The following is an 18,281-nucleotide window of genomic DNA, read 5'->3' as shown; positions in this document are numbered from 1 at the left end:
AAGCAGTTTGGTTTCAATTTGTTTTAAACTACATCATTTTTTTGTATGTTTAAAAAACATAAAGATCTCCATTTTTTCACTTCAGAGTAATGAGTAACGACACATTTGTGCAGAGAGCAGTGGAGTAGAAAAGTAGGATATTTTACTTTTAAATGTAGTGGAGTGAAAGTAAAAGTATCAAAAAATATGAAATACTTCAATAAAGTACAGATATTCATAAAAAAGTATTTAAGTACATGTATTTTGTTACTGTCCACCACTGCATATTTGTAACTTTTGAAAAAGGAAACCAACTGTGTGCAGATTACTTATGAGAGTAAGTGTTGCTTTCATTTCATGTTTTCATAAAATCTAAATCTGAGCACAGTTTAATATTTCAGTGTAAGTTAAGACTCTTTTAGTGATACATTTATAAATGACACCGTCTCAAACATGTTAAATAGGCATGTGCACTGAGGATTTTATATGAAAAACATTCCCATAGCCTATATGTTGTTGGAATTTTTTTCATACCAAAAGCGCTACATAGTGGCTACATAGTGGTTACATAGTCCTGAGTATCTGCTACATCTTTAGCTGAGAGAGTTTTTTCACCCTTGATCTTTTTATGTAGATCATCACAGTTCCTCTCTTTGTGTTTGTGAATGGGGTCTCTGGCTTTTTGAAGCACAAGCACACTGTCACTATAAACCCCACTGACTTTGCTGTAGTCCTCTCCTTCTCCTCCTTCTGTTGTGGAAGTAAGTTTACAGTCTTGTCTCTCGTTTTCTTCAACGTACTCCATAAATCCATTTGGAATGACGCTGGCATTATTCTGATCAAAGCTGGACATACAGCTATATTCAGATTTGATCTGAGAACCAGCTTGGTCAGGGTCCAGCTCCTGTTGAGGCACTGTTGAGTTAGAGTGTTGGATATTTAGTTGGGAAGAGAAAGTCCCTGTCAGAGTTTGTGAAATTCCGGGTGTAGATTTAGTGTCACAATCCTGCCTGTCATGTACAACAGCTGGTCTTTTGCATGTATCAGTTTGAATGATGTTTAGCTCCTTCACGGTGCATAAGTTATCGAAGCGTACTCCATCTTCAGGATCTGAAGAAAGGTGGTCTTTCTTTTGATGTTCCTGAGATGTGGTACTTCCAAACTCCTCGCTGTTCTCTTCACTGTCCACCACCACTAGATAATCTACCTGATCAGGGCATTCTGCAGTTGGAGGGAATCCTTGGGCGGTCAGGGCACTGAATAGATCTTCTGACTTCTCTGTCTGTGAATGAGTCAGAAAAAGTATGATAAAGCCTCAAGCCAAGAGAGGCAGTGATTTTACTATGATTTAAGGGCTGTTGAAGCAAACATGAAGCAGAGTGCCTGGAAAACCTTGAAGAGTGGAATAATAAAACAGCAGCAAAATACAAAATTATAAAAAAAAAACAGTGTATAATGAATGTTAAATGATTCCCAACTGATTATCAATAACCACAATAAACAGTTCATCCACTAAGCAATGTACAGTATTGTGCAAAAGTCAGAGCCACCATTTATTTATGTACTTTTTGGTCAAAACGGCCATTAAGTACAAGTTATCCATATTTCCAGAGAGATTTCTGAGGAAACTAGATATAAGATAATACACTTGCATAAGGAAGAAAAACCCCAAATAAATGAAAAAAACCCAGGATTTTCCAAAAGTTTTTTAAAAAATATCAATAGATACAGAGAAAAGGGGATCCCTAACAACCATTCAAGACCTACTAGACTACCAAAACACTCACCATCAGCACTTAAAGCTTTCATCTTTGAGAGAGAGGAGAAAATCAAGCTCCACTCTTGCTTCAGATTATTCTGTCCATCCTTCCACTGTGAGAAGACAACTTAACACTGAGTCTGAAAAGATGTGTAGCTGTCAAGAAGGTGTTACTGAGAAAAAAGAACATGAAGCTACTGGTATTCTCAGAACAATGGACTGACCACCCCAAACAGGGTTCCTGCGGAACCTTGAAAAGTCTTATGAAGTCTTGAAATAGATTCTGAAGATTAAACGTCATAAAATCTCTGACAATATATTATTATGTATTACATTTCGGAGTGTCTGATCCCCATAGGATTCAGTGGATCATGATTTGGCTAAAATAAACCCAATCCAGTTCAGACTGCTTGCGCTCTGTTTGCTCCGCAGTCTAAGAGGAGCCATACATAGACAATGTAAACAACCTGCAGCAGCGAGGAGCGTTTTCAGAAGGTAAAGCAGTTTAAATGTCTGCAGTGTTGATTTAGAGCAGAATAAAATCGTAGCATATGAGAAGGTTACTCCACATAAGTAGTCTCACAAAACTAAAGCGATCCGTTCAGAGTGTATAATACTGTGCAAATGTCAAAAATTAAATGATTTCACTGCAGAATATTAAAGTGACTGGCAACCAAGTCATCGGATCAATCACATGTAATCAAGCCAATATTATACACACTTTAAAATTGATAATTTTGAAAAGGTAGGTCAAAAAACAAAGATGACTGTCACATCACACACACATTAAAATGAACTAATTTTAGTATTAAGTGGCAGAGTAGCACAGTCTTAACTAAATTGTGTTGTTATCTATAAAAAAAAACACAAATAGTGGATCGGATCAGACTTGGTATCGACAGATACTCAGTACTTACAGACTCTGATCAGATTGGGGGGGAAAAGAAATCAGGACATTTCTAATTAAATTGTAAGATGAAGACCATGTTGAAAACTGATTCAGCTTGTCTTTTAAAATAATCCAAAATATCCAGCAGACAGTGCTCCTGTGGTCTAAACTGCCAGCTGATGGACTAGAAGACAGCAGAACTGATAAAGCATTGCTACGTGGTGGAAATGGAATTATTCTGTTATGCTGAGGGATTAAATAGCACTGAATTTGATGAGTCCTGATCTCAACATCACTGAATGTGTTTGGGATTTTTTAGATTGTGAGAAACAGAAAATGGAACCAACTTCTATGACTGAACTTTGGAGGTGTGGAAAAAATATCCCTGCAGATTTCATTAAATAACTGAAAGCAAGTCTCCTGAAAGAATGGAAGCTGTAATAAATGCAAAGGGTAAACAAAAAAGAGATAGAAAAATTAATATTATATTTAGTTTTTGAGGCTTCTGTGTAACTTTCTGTTAATTAAATGTTGAAAAATAAATAAGGTTTACCTAATGACTGTATTTGACTGGAAATGAAACAAATAAAGGTGGCCACTGACTTGCACAGTAGCTCATTAACAGTAGGCTGTAGTTGCCAAGCAACACAACGGTCATATTATTTCATGGACAGCACAATGGATTTTAATAACTTTGAGTATTAATACAGAATTAAACTGACGTGTGCAGTCATATGCACATACAGTATATATGCAGCATTTTACAGCTGCCTGACATTCATCAAATTATAGAACCATGTCATACTGAAGTCTTCTAAAGCCTTTTCTCAGTCTGAAGGATTTTGCAGAGTTTATAGAAATCAAAGCGCTGAAGTTCCAGTTATATTCAGTGTATACTGTGAATGTTTTGCAGTACCTTCAGGAGTTGGGCATCAAAGCCTTTGATCTTTGGCCCTGGAACAGGGGGCAGTAAGCAATGCTTAACACTGGAGGAGAGAAAAGACAAAACATTAACTTAAATGAATAATTTGTCCAAAAATTTACATGATTTCCCTCTTATTCCATGTGTGGTCGATCAACCAAGACAGGCTTGGTTCCATTGTTTTGTTCTGGTCGTTTTGCATTACTGCCAGAGGGCTCACAGTGTGAAAAATATGGTTTTGCATAGAATATTTAGTGAAAATATAAATATAACTTTATCTTAACTTTGTACTGATGTGCTTCTCTTTTTAAATTGTATTGCTTTACTTTAATAAACGCTAATTGAAGGCTTACACTTTTGTTAGCTATTTGACCTTGCAACCTGAGGTCAGCACTCTGGAAAAAGTAAACATATTTGGTTGGTTGGGCACACTTCAGGTAAGTACAATTATTCCTTTAAACATTAAATACTGTGTCCAGCTCATTTTAAAATCCCTGTGTGCGGCTGCTGCAATAATAAGGGCATTCAAAGAGTAACAAGGCAAGAAGCCTGCACTGATTAAGGTGAGCAGATGTGCTGTTACTTCATCTGTATATTCAAAAGCTGTTTTTTCAGTGGCACCAACGCTGTTTGGTGATGATCTTTATCATGAATCAAAGATTTGTTCACAAAACATCAAACAAGCTCAAGCTTTATGATGTACATACTGGATAGCTGAAAAAGAAGTGCATCACTCTTACTGTTCTCTTTTGACCGTTAGTGTTCCAATAGTGACGAGGAAAATGAAGGCACTGACTGTGGCTATGAAGATCACAACGGACCTCTCTTTTAGGTAGTCTGCAAGGGAAAAAATTACAAGGGATATGTAATGTTTGGGTTAACAATACAACACTATGCATTACAATGTTCTATTTGTATTTATCTAAGGATAAATGAGCTTCCTCAAGAAGAGGCTTAAAAAAAAAGATTAAACAATCACATTAACATATATAAAATCACTGCTTATTGCATTAATTTTATTTGCATTTAATCTAAAATTAATGTGTTTTTTAAGCAAATAAATGCTTAGTGCCCAGATAAACAGATTTTTAAATGTAATGGTGCCTATAATTTTTGCATATATATTTATATGCAAATGTTACAAAACGAAACCTTGTATCTCTATATTTGTCGTTTTTTGTTAATATAAAAATATCAGATACTGTGTCATAATTTTATGGCAAACAGACTTTGAATAAAATCTTTATATATATATATATATATATACATATATATATATATATATATATGTATGTATATGGTGCTGCTCCAAGTGGCTTGGGAGGCACGGCCATGCGAGCGGCCATTTGTGGAGGTTCATGGTAGGTGCACCCCCCCCAACAAAGACTGTTTATCATCGTTTATGTTGTTGTTGCTTTAGTATAAGTTGTGTGTATGTGTCATTTGTATTATTTGTGTATGCGTCATTTGTATTATTTGTGTATGTGTTATTTGTGTTATTTTGTGTCGTGTACAGGTTATTTAGTGTTTTGTGTTGGGGCTTGGTCTACCGAGAGGGTGAAGCCTGTGGACTAGCCAGTGGTGACCTTCCCCATGGGTCCATGCTTCTGTATGTGCCTTTCTGCCCTGGTGTTTAATATGAGCACTTCTCATGGTGAAATCATGGCTTCCCCTGTGTCTTACTCTACACCCATGCTACAAAATATTCTGACAGCAATGATATATATGTATATTTACACAGACACTAGCGTTCAAAATTTGGAATCATGCTATATTTATATATAGGCTATTCTACTGAATTAGTCCAAACTGCAATCCCACAGTAAAAAAAAATGTAAAAAAGTATTCAGATCTTAGATATTTATAAGGATTATGCTATGATCTATTTAAACTCAAGGCATGAATAGAGTAGTAATAAACCATATATATATAAAATCATCATTTTTAGGGTACTGGGAATATTTATAGGTTTACTGGAAAGTGACTGTCCCAAACCCTAACCTGTAAATTTGAACCTGTAATAATAAACGTGATAATACATTTTTTCCTTTTTTTAATGTTGTTTTTAAAAAGATATTTTGATCTCTTTTAAAGTAATTCTGAAAGATTTAGATTTATCATGAGTTTAATCTCCTGTCCCATGTTTTAGAGTTTTAGTCCATGGGTGGAGCCTTATTTAAGCCACACCCCTGCATTTTAGAGCAGGAAGTGAGACTGTATCCCTGTCCCTCATGGCCATACGGTGAGCAGTTAGATCTCACTGTTTTGGAGTACATGTGTCCTGAAGTCTTAAAATCAGTGTGTAACATTAACAATTGTCACTACTGAAACACGTATTTTCTGTGAAGTAAACTTTTTTGTGTTTTAATAAAAATGTTATGACACGCTGTGTTTGCTGGTCATGTGCATTTTAGTCTAAAGTCCAACAAATCAATTTGGTAGAATGAGCCATATATTGTTTGTGACAACTCAGTGAGATTTCGAGACAATCAGTTAGGTCTGATAGCAAGTGGTAGGCACTGTTTGCATTTACTTCTGGAGAAAATCCATGCTAGTAACCTTAGTTCAGACTGTAGGCCTTACTGTTTACATAAGCTAAAGAAGGTGTGCCTCGCAAAAGTCAGTCTGATAGGTCTTATGTAAAACAAATCCTTTCAAATGGATTTACTATAATGTGAATGTGTCAAAGTTTAAATGGAGAAACTCTTACTATTTGGGACTTTGATAAAAGTTGCAGGACTCCATTCACTCCAGCTGCCTTGATCTAGTCTACAGCGCACTTGTACAGCATACCTTCCTCCAGGCTGTGGGCTGTAGATGCTCAGCTCCTTTTGTTTGCCAGCACTATACACCTATGACCACAAAAAACATGGACCTTAATGTTAATGCTTCAGCTCCAGTTCATCCATCTGTGCCACCAAAAAACCTATGCATAAAATAAGGTTGTTATTTAAAAATATTAATACACAAGAAGCTGCAAGGCTATTAGAGTAGAATATAGACAGTTGCAGCATACCTCCCACTCGCTGGCCTGCTCCAGCCTGCTATTCTCCAGTTTCACTCGTACTTCATATTTGAGAGTTACCCAGCCTGAACGAGTGTCTGTGTCATGCGGGGCCTCCCACTGCACCAGAAAATACGGGTTGTCCTCCGCTCCCAGCACTGTCAAAGTCACATTCTCTGGAGAGTGAGGCTGGACTGGGTAGAAGAAAACAAGATCTTAACATCAACTGCTAACTACAGTGATTCCCAGTAAGCATTAGTGGATAAACTAGCATTATCCCATGGTAGGATAAATTAGCATTATCCCATGGTAAAAGGATTGTTATTTCAATTACATAATGACTCAAGTAGAAGTAAAAGTAGCCTAGCAAAAAGCAGCTTGAGTGCTACGGTCATATGCAAAAGTTTGTGCACCCCTTTTGCACAGTTTAATGCACAATTACTGTTTATTTTCAGAATTTAACATACTGGACCAAAAATAAATAAATAAATAAATAAAAAACATACAATGCGGCCCATGCAAATTTTATTTTTTATGCTTTATTTTTTTCCTATAATGTTAAACGCAGCTAATACATAGAAACTGTGTACTAAAAACATCAGACAAATGTCATATTTAAGTTTGTTCCCTGTACAGGATGTGGTATCTTACTTTCATTAAATCAACAAAACATGTCATTTGACTGGTTGTGTTCAAACTTTTGCATACAATTGAAGGTTTCCTAAAAATCTGCATTGGAACTTATTACATTCTGCATCTGTCAGCACAGGAGCCAAAGTATGTGAGGCACTATCCTCCTCTTTTTGGGATCCTTTTGGTCAAAAATAAAATGCTACAGCTCAAAAGTGAGAGGTGTGAGCAACAGCAAAACAGGCCAGATGAACCAACAGAACTGAATGAAATTTAACCCAAAAAAGTAACTGTAAAAGTGTAAATGGCCAAAGTCATACTGAGTACATTAAAAAGTACATTAATTACCTCATAAATACACATGAAGATAAATAAAATATTAGCATTTGAAGCTACTCAGAGAATGTAAGTACGTCACTTAGTAAATGGATTTGCTAACCACTTCTGCTAAAAGGTACTCATGAAAATGAAGTTTTTAGCTATCTTGGCTACAAATACTCTAGTTTTAAACCATTAATATGGTATATACACTTTTATTAAGAGCTACACCGCTTCTAAGGCCCACTTGGTCACTAAATCAATGCCAGAGTGCTCATCCACAAGCTCTCAATCCAAATAGGTTTAATGGAACCAATTTTATTTCACATCCAACACAGTAACAGTGACAGGGTACATGTACTTTAACATTGCCTTCTTCCAGTTGGATATTTTCGATTGATAATTGTTCAATTGTTACTTCATTAACTTTCCTCAGAAAATGTCCAATCAATTTTTTGCTCATTTTGTTTAGAATACTTAAAGGAGGCATATACAGTCATATGCTAAAGTTTGGGCACTCTTGCTTGATTTTCTATGTGCAAATAACCCAACAAATCCTTTACAGATATCACACTTCTGCACATTTTAATACGCAATTACTGTTTAAAACACTCAAACATAAAATGTGGCATGTGAAAAAGTTATATAATATTTTATGTTCTGTATTTTTTTTTCAATATGTTAAACTCAGAGGATGTGTACAAAAACAACAAAACGTTCTTTGACCAGGAATGAAACTTTTGCTTTCAACTGTATACGATTCAAGAGTTTAGAATTAAAGCTAAACTTCTTGAGTGGAAAGATTCGAGCTTGTGCAGTCACTCTCATTTGTAGACTCACAGCATTATTAACAAATACTCTCTGTATTTTGACCACCTAAGATTTCTTAGGTGTCATTTTCGGAACAAATGTGGAAATAACCAGATAAATAAAATGGATTGGGTAACAAAATACAACAGAAACTTACTTGGGCAGATACCCAGTGGAATATATGTGTGTATGTTGTTCTAAAAGTCAAAAGTCTACCTGCATTGAATATTTCAGTGGCTATTTTAATACTGGATTGTTCTTAAAAGGATGACTCATGCTTAGCTATCAGTCACATAGAGCAGCTGGTACATGACATTTGATACAGGGATAATGTTTTATAACCCCAGTATCTGGAGTGTGCTACCCTTAATTGTACTCTGCTACCAGCTGTGCAGCCATGAGTACTGTATCTTCCAGGAGCCAGAACTGATTAAAATGGTATTAAAGATCGCATTCATATTGTTTCTTATCTGACTTAACTAAAACAAATGTGATAATATTTTCTTATGGATGTTATGTTCAGGTTTTACAGGCAATCAGATTCTCATAACTAAAATCTAGTCATAATACTATAAAGGAGGACCCATTATATTTGTACAAATGCCAAAAAAGCTGCCAAAAAGGGTTCTTTAATGCCACAGTAGAACCACTTTTGGTCCATTCTTTAACCCCCTTTGACAGGAGCCACAGAATGCAATTTCCGCCTGTTTTACAGGACGTTCCTCAGTTGAACTATGCATTTCTTTTCCTCAATAACAGTGATGGAAAATACTTTGATGAACATATGTATGAATTACAAAACCAGAAGCAAGATGGATTTTTGTCTTTATACATGAGCATGTTTTATTGTGTTCATATGCAATTTTTGTACATAATACTTTTCATGCCGTTGTCCCTAATTTTTGATATCAAGAAAGCTGTACTTATGTCTGTTTTATCTCGGCACAGCCTTCTTTGTGCAGGGATGTGAATTGACACAGCAGTTCTCACCCCTCCCCTTTTCGCCCTCATTGCTCGCTAGCAGCACAACACAGAGTCACAGCATTTTCACCACACAGGGCCAACAGCATCCTAGTTAATCTGACAACAGAGTTACAGGAAAAATATTTTATTTCACTGTATTGATTAAAAATATCACTTTCCATTCTGCCTATTAGCCAGAGCCATTTTTAAATGAGATGTGCAAGTGTGAAGAACCTTTTTAAAGTTTACAGAACCTCCACATACTGTAAAGATTCAATACCATTTAAAAGGTCTTCCTAGAACCCTACGTCCAGTTTAATACGAGCAAAAGCAATCAGCTCTGTCCTGGTGATGTTATTCAATTTCAAAACAAAATTAATGCATGCTGTTTTGCTTGACAGTATTAACTATACTGTATTGAAATGCGGTGGACACACTAACATTAAAAATGAGATTAGGCCAGTGTTTACAGCGAGTCAGGCCAATGATTGAACTCACCAATATCCATGACATCCACCTCCACAGACTCTGAAAAGGTGTCCCCATAGGTATTAGAGGCTATAACTGTAATATTATAAATGACCCATATGGATGTGTGGGCTTTGTTGAAGAAACATGAGTTGTTCCCGGCGCTGTGGTAGTCTGGACATTCAAGCACCTTCTCAGATCTGCAAAAGCAAAAAGATTGAAAGCTCAAATTAGATTAAATGGATTAAATAGCCTTTTCATTTTAGTTACAATTGGTGTGAATATGCACATTTGTAAAGGTAGAATAACCTGGTCATAAAAAAAGAGGAAAATCAAACTGCTTCATACAAACCAAATGTTGTCTACCTTGGTAAACATTTAGCATTTGTTTCACTAAATGCCATATAATGATTATATATGCAGAGTATAATTGCATTTGGCATGTTTTTCTTAAATGTCTCCACATGGTTTCCATGGTTTACCACAGTAAGTGGCAAGAACAGTCATGATCTATGTTTAAACTTTAAATACGGCGATGCCCATCAGAAACAACAACCATTATTTATGGTTGAGCTGAACTGCAGAACCATAGACAATATGCAAACTTTTCAGACCACCTCAGTTGCGGGGGGCAATGGTAAATCATTAAGGAGCAGACTTGGCCCTGAACATCTGGGTGAAAGTTAAAGCTAAACTCACTCACCTTTCTTTTCTGTAGAACAGCCGGTGGGTAGTGGGCAAACCTCCAGTGGACCCTGGCTCCCACCAGCAGGTGAAGGTTTCCTTCTCAGGAGAGCGACAGCTTGTGAGTTTGGGCCTTCCTGGTGCAGACTGACCTACGAAGCCCAATACAGAGCGCTGTTACAGCATGAATACTACAATGTCATTTATGCAGGGCTGTGACTATCGACTGGCAACTAACAGGTGGGCTGGTAGCCTAGCGGCATGAGAGGGATGACCAGGGTATAGCTGTTTGTGACCTTGGTCAAGGCACTTAGCCCCAAACTACTTCAAGTAGTGTTGCTCTGCTGGCAATACTGTGCTGCTCCCAGACTGGGCATAGTTCAGAAGCAAAGTGACAAATTTATAACAATCACTATCAATTTGTCAAAAAGTTAAATTTAATTCATATTTTTAATCAAGTAATCATGGTAGCCCTGTCATGAAAAGTCAATTGCCTATTGTTATATATAGTAATAAATGGGCATTATGGCCATGAATCAAAGAAAAATTCATAAATGCACCCAGACAGTGGCTTTTCTGAGTATTTATACATGCAGACATTCTACATTTGCAAATTGTGACTATGATCATAATTTATTAATAAACAGGCACTGCTTCTTTAGTGCAACAGTATATTTTTTCTTTTAAAGGACAATTTTCTGGTCAGTCTAGTGACTCTAATTCAGTTTTGTAGTTCCATCTCCACTACTCAATTAGTAATTAATCTTATTATATTGCTACTTTATTATTTTATCCATTGTGCTTCAGCCACATTGATACCCAAAACTTTTTTGACTTTTCTGTCTGCACGTGACAACAAAACTGCCTAAAGCTTTTGATTTGACTGGGCCAAGTAAAGCCTAAAGCCTACAGCACACTGTTTACAGCTTTAAGTAATGTAAATGTTTGTGTATTCTATTAGCTTTAGTAATATAAATCTGCTTAAAAGGGATTATCAGCACTTAGGCCATATGGCCAAAATCATTGAGCTTGTGCCAGATCACTAGTGCAAGCAGCAATTACATGTACTCAGAGGGGAATTCCATAGATTTTTCAAAATTTCTGCATAATTAACTTGTTAAGATGTAAACAAAGTCATTCAGAGTGGTTTGTTGTAACATACTCTGTTCTAGCGAAACTTACAGAGTCAGAATTGTCCACAGTGGTGGTGATGTTTGATAAGTTTAATGCTTCTAAAAGCTACATCACAGAAAGTTATTACATAAAATGGTTATGAATACGTTGCCCGATGCCTGAGACATTGTTTTAGAATATGTTTTAGGACTAAACCTCATCTCAAAACAGGGGCTGTGTATTGCAGGGTATTATTTGGCAAAATATATATAATATATATATAATATATATTATCCAATAGAATTGGATTTAAAAGAAATTAAAAGCTATAGGCAATGTTATTGTCACTTACAGATGGCAAAGTTAAAACATGGGTTTCAACGTTGCTGAACTGGTTGTAATAAACAAGTAATGTAATAATATTAAAGGGTCCATATCCTATTTTTTTATATTTCATCACTAATGTCATTTCACCAATAATGTTATTGGATTTTTGTACACCAAAACCGATCATAACTCATTTTTACATGACAATTTTCCAGCGTCTCTTTAGCCCTTGAAACAGGCTCCTTTTGTTACTGCGCCTTAATGACTGCTATATGTAAATGATCTCTGTTCTGACTGGCGGTCCTGCATTGTGTCTCATTCAAAAAAACTGAAACTCTCCTTATAACTAAAGCTTAAATCAGTGTGACAAAGCTCTTGTAGGCCGAATACGTAGATATGTAAACGTATCAGTCTGTGACATCACAAAAATGAGCTGTTTTTGCAGCTTAGTTTCCATATATGGACCATACGGACATACGGGTTTTATAAAACTTTAACAATGTTTACATCTTACATCAAAGGAGGACAGTGAGGTTTTCCGATATGGGCTCTTTAACTAAAATTGTGATGGATGTGTGCTTGAATGGGTTTAGTATGTCCATAAACAACTCATTCTTCATAATAGTAAACCTGCATGAACACCATATGAACAACAGCCCCAGTCTTATTATGTTTTTCAGTCATTTTCATCATTTACACAAGAAAAGTCTGTCAAGCTAGCTAAAGAACTGGCACTCACTTTTGCAAGGAAGAATCCAGGGCAGTAGAATCGTCGCAGCCAGGGCTAGTGTAGTGTCCCCCCACATGTTGCCTCGGTCCCAGATGGGACGCATCCACTCGCTGAGTTGAGGAGGTGTCTACACGGAGCGCATTACCAGTTGTAGGACTGTTTTGACACCAAACATCAGTCTAATAGTGGAAAACAAGCACTTAGCATGTGTAAACACCACTGCACTCTAATGTGTGTGGAAATGAGTCGCAAACATGCACTTGATTGATAGTAATGAATACATATGCTTGTGCATGTTCAAGCGAACAATATTTCAAAATAACGTGGTTACAATTTGCAAGTGATAACTGTTGGCAGTGGATATAGCTTGCATAAGATTTTTTTTGAGATATGAAGCATTCTGGGCATCTCTGAGAATAGCATGTAACATAACTGTGATGATGTTATTTGGCTTGCAAAGTACTGAACTGCATACAGCGCTGTGCAAAAGCCAGATACCCCTCTTTATTTATTTAACTTCCAGACAAAATGGCCATTAAGTACAATAATCCATTTTTCAATCTTTCAAGTTGGTTGCATTTTCTGCTTCTCAAGATGCAAGTAATCCAAAACACCAGTAGTTTCTTTGATTTACAAATGTTCTTCCTTTTTGTCAATAATTTCTTTTTCTCAGTAACAGCTTCTTGACAGCTACACATCCTTTCAGACTTGTAAGGGTTGTATTGTAATGAGTTGTGTTCTCACAGTGAAAGGATGGACAGAAACACCTGTGGATTGTTTTAAGAACCGAAGCGAGAGTGGAGCCTGATTTTTATCTTAAAGATGAAAGTTTTAATCACCGTTTAATTGATGGTGACAGTTTTGGTGGTCTTTGTTGTTACGAGCCTTCTAATAATTCTTGAACTCCAGTGTTAAAAACTCCTGTTTTATTTTACTTTCTCCTTCCTAATGCAAGGCTTACATTTAATCGTCTCAGACAAATCTAAAAATCTCCTGAAAAATGAATAGCGGACTCAATGGCTGTTTGGGAAATGAAATAAGCAATATTTTTTCATCAATCTAAATCTCAGAAATACTTCAAAATCAACTTCTACTCTTTTCCATTTTGTGTGTATATATTACAGTAATATATATATATATATATATACTAGATATTTACAAGAGTAAGCTAAATATATACATCATCATCTACAGGGAATTTTTAAGAGGTGTCTGTCCCAAATTCTAATCCCTGAATTTCAATTTGTGAAAATAGTAACTTTTTTGTATTTTTCAATATATTTAAAAAAAGATCTTTTGAATTTCTTTTAAAGTTGAAAGATTTTGATTCATGAAGAGATTAATTTGAAATAAAAAAAATGATTTAAAAAATGCTGTCCTATGTCTCCACATCACTACCAAAATACACAGAATTTTTTTCCATAGACGGAGCCTTATTTCAGCCACACACTTGCATTTTAGAGCAGGAAGTGAGGCTGCATGGCCCCGTCCATCATGGCCACATGGTGAGCAGTTAGATCCCACTGTTTTGAAGTAAATGTGTCACAAAGTCAGAAAATCAGTGTGTAATCTTATAAACTGTCATATATTTTCTGCAATTAAGTAAAAATTTTTGTGTTTTAACAAATAAGATTACGATTTTATGTGTGTAGAGCTGTTCAAAACTGTTAGGTACTGGCTAGTGATTTCGAGTTATGCTCAAATTGAACCTAAATTGTGTGTTATGATTGTTTTGTTAGTGATAGTAGAATGTTCAATTATTTACTTTATTAAAATAAAATCAACAGAATATACATATATGTGTGTGTGTGTGTGTGTGTGTATATATATATATATATATATATATATATATATATATATATATATATATTTCATTGGTTCAATTTAAAAAGTGTACTGTGTGTGTAATGAATTTAGTGATTTTACACAGTTTCATTAGGGAACAGACTGACAGCTGAGGTTTTGTTTCTGAGCCTGTGGAAATGTACAAGGTTGTTGTATATTAGAAGTCACTCAGACGAGATAACTGGGCGTGGAGAGCCCAGAGGTATAGCACTTAATGGAAAGTTACTGAATAATCCAGCTGCCCTGCAGAGGATGGGCTTGTGTTTAAAAAACACTGGAACCGTCCAGAAAGAGAAAGGATGTATAACATGATTTTCACCTTCTATGATGTTACAACAGCTGATGGAGAGTGTATATATACAAATGTATATTTCTTATTCTCTCCAGCTGTGAAGATACAACGTCTGCTATTCAGCTACCTCTGCCTGGACAGTGGAGAAAACTGACCAATGAAAACAGAAAAGATAAAATGAAGAGCACGATGAGTAGTTAATCAGCTGAGACAACGAACACACACAAGAAGACATGATGTTTCTCCAAACAGAGGTGTTGAACTCTACACAACCCTGAAAAAAGCTACATCTCTTTCACATTGTCAATAATAGGTGTTTATCTTAAGGAGGAAGTAGGCTAAAGTCCAGATTTAATTTAGCGCTTTGCTCAGGAACGTTTAGTCACTGTCACTTTTTATTTTCAGCTCAAAAGGTCATAAAGTTTTGGCTCGTTTCAGTGACCACATGACAAGCACAGTTTAAAAGAATGGTTTGCCAAAAATCCAAAATAACACAATTTTCTTCTTAGCTCAAACGTAGTCAATTGCCAAAACATCCTTCGTGCCCAAAACTTGGTTCTTCAGTTTTCACTGGAGCTACAACGCTAATGTGTCTAAATAAATCTTACTGAATGACATAAACTCCTATTATATTAGCCTCATAGCTCCAGTGTAAAACTAATAAAACAAACTTCAGATATTGAATATATTTTTGCCAACACAACAACTACAAATTGTCTTAAAGCAAACATTATGTAAATGAAATTTGGGTGAACAATTCCTTTCAAGAGAGCAAACTGCTGCAAGCATTTTCACTGTGTTTATATTTTACGAATGTGTATGATCATGTAAACTCTGAGCTGTGAGTCTGAAGCACAGTTGCTGACTAACCACTGACGTCAAGATCATTTACACAACATAATTATGCTAACCCCTCTCTCTGTCTCTCTCTCTCTATCTCTCTCACTCACTCAGACACACAGGCAGTCCCTCGGTCTCCTCTCTCAATTAATCGAATGTGTGAATGAGCATTCATCTTTTAAAAGGTATGAATTATTTACTGTTGCTTAGCACTAATTATTTACAACAGCTTGGCTGATGAAGAAAGTCGGGCAGCCAGAGTCGTTACTCACGCAGTAATGACTGTCTGAGAAAACAGCAAAACAGCCTCCAAAAGTGATTAAAGGTGTTAATAATATAAATAAGGAGACAAATTCAAAGCAACTGTTTCTGTGCGAAGTGCAATCAAACCAGCTAAGCTTACTTTATTTCTCATATCTTCCACAAGGGAGTAAAGTTCCCCCAGTGGCTGATATTGTCTTGGTTACGGTGGGGACAGGTCACACAACAGATGCCCAAATCACCCAGTCTTTGCATACATACAGGTTTGTATGAAAAAGTTTAGGCCCCCTGATCAAACAACATGTGTTGTTGATTTTAAGTGAACACATCCTCTACAGAGAGCACACTTCTGCACACTGTAATGCACAATTACTGTTTATATGCTGAACTTGACATATTGGGAAATGAAAAAAAAAAAACGTAAAATTTGGCCTGTGCAAAAGTTATGGCACATTTTATATATGTTACGGCACCGATATGGGAATTGTGGGCCAATGCTGGTACTGTTCATGTACATCTGCCAACGATGATACACAAACATTCAATACATTTAGAAATTGATCCACCTTAATCTAACCACCTTAAAACATTTGATGAAAAATACAATTTATCTCTGGAGGATAAAAATGTAGTAAAATGAAAAAAATGCCTAGTTTTTGTACAGTAAACATGTCATGAAATATCAGTTTAAAATAGTCAGTCAGTCAGTTCTAAGCATCTGTATGATGTTAATTTTTAAGCTAATGTCTTCTGATATGAATCCATGATTTCCTCATATTTGTTTCATATGTTGCTCTTTACATCGCGTGTAAATTTCATAATGAAAGGACCATCCAAAATATTTGGAAAAAAGTCTGGTTCCATTGACTTTAACATGAACATTTGACATTAAAAGTAAAGTATGTTTATCACTGTTGTTTATATATATATATATATATATATATATATATATATATATATATATATATATATATATATATATATATATAAAATACAACAGCACTACAACAACAGAGTTTAGAGGAAAAATCTAAACCCACAACCTGTTTTCATTTATGTTAAGCCTGGCAACGGCAGAGTACAGCTCAGAATAAAGTGAATGGACCGATGGTGAGCCTTTAAACACTTTATCACATTATGGTACATACATTACAACATGCGTTACCTTATTTACCTCAGGTCGGTCCGTGTCCAGTGTGTCCGACAGTAAAATCCCAGCAGGCTGAGTGTGCACCTGTAGCTCCTCAGTGAGAGTGAGCGCTGTTTCTGCTCTGCATGTCCTCTCCGGTCACAATACAACCCTGCCAGAGAAATAAGGAGCTCAGCCTGCTTTCCGCAAGAAGGAAGTGGAGAAAAAAAATCAACTAAAAGGCGAGACCAAGGTGTTTCTATTTCCCCACCCGTTTTCGGACAGGCCCCGCCCTCTGCGCTGAGATTGGCACCCTTAGTGAAAATAAGAACAGGCTATAGAAATGTCCTGTTGTTTAAGAGCTCGAACGTAGACTGAAAATGTGAAACATTTTTCCTGAAAAGCATGTGTCGCAATTATTGGCACCTCTGAAAATTATTAAAATCATCATGAATCAGAAATCATGACGCATTTTCCTTCCATACTGTGACATATTTCCAAGTGAAACACATTAACAGGGAGCTAGCTGAGTGTGAAGGTAGCGGGAGGAAGAGGCTAAACATGATATTATTGGTCAATATTATTGAATTGAATCATCTGAAGAGATTTAGAACAGAGGAATGGTCTCAGATCTCTTTAAGCATTCTCTCACCTTATCCAGCATTATAAGGGAAGACTTTATATTATTATGTGCAATTATGTTGACAAAGGAAGAGTGCAAAAAGCAAATTAGCAAGAGTGCCAATTATTATGATGTGTTTTTGAAGCAAAAATGTTTCTAATGGATTTTTAAAAGGATGTATGACAATGGAAATGACAGATTTCAGTCATATTTTCAGTGTAAAATCAAAGCGACTCGCTAAAAACTGATGTATTGAATTTATTTAAATGTTTAGATCTTTTCCACAAAAATTAAATATCAGCACAGGCTTGGCTTTCAGTTTATTTACCTTTGGCAGTAACTGTGTTGATGTAATACACTTTACTCGTGTTGAAATTACGCGCCCATTCAAATTCAGTGTATTATTTTTTCAAAGCCTTCAAGGTGCCAATCATTCTGGAAGTCACTGTAGTAGCCAATCGCAGCGCAGCAGGCGGGGTTTGTCGGAATACGTGTGGGAATCAAACTATCTCGAGACAATGGCGCTCTACTGGAAGATCCAGTTACGGCGACCTGCACTCGGCTGGAACTCTTTTGGGGAGGGCCGGTGTAACCTTTCGGTGTGAAACACAGCCAGAAATAATAAATACGATACTTTAAATCTTTTCTGCTCCGTAGTTTTCTGACCCTAACAACACGAAACTGAAGTCAGTGTCT

The 18,281-nt window shown here is 36.1% G+C and overlaps 1 protein-coding gene across 1 annotated transcript; it reads right to left on the bottom strand.

Moving 5' to 3' along the window:
- Positions 1-120: 120 nt before the first annotated feature.
- prlrb (prolactin receptor b) lies at positions 121-17,187 on the bottom strand. Its single transcript, XM_036599113.1, has 9 exons — positions 17,009-17,187; positions 12,606-12,775; positions 10,446-10,578; positions 9,773-9,942; positions 6,566-6,747; positions 6,260-6,401; positions 4,290-4,386; positions 3,544-3,613; positions 121-1,261 (listed from the first exon to the last, which is right to left on the bottom strand). The coding sequence occupies exons 2-9, from the start codon at positions 12,697-12,699 to the stop codon at positions 533-535; spliced, it is 1,617 nt and encodes a 538-aa protein (XP_036455006.1). The 5' UTR covers positions 12,700-12,775; positions 17,009-17,187; the 3' UTR covers positions 121-532.
- Positions 17,188-18,281: the final 1,094 nt, after the last annotated feature.

Source organism: Colossoma macropomum, unplaced genomic scaffold (genome assembly GCF_904425465.1).
Source record: "Colossoma macropomum unplaced genomic scaffold, Colossoma_macropomum, whole genome shotgun sequence".
Taxonomy (NCBI): domain Eukaryota; kingdom Metazoa; phylum Chordata; class Actinopteri; order Characiformes; family Serrasalmidae; genus Colossoma; species Colossoma macropomum.
The sequence above is the reverse complement of the archived record's forward strand: the minus strand, read 5'-3'. Positions and strand labels throughout refer to the sequence as shown.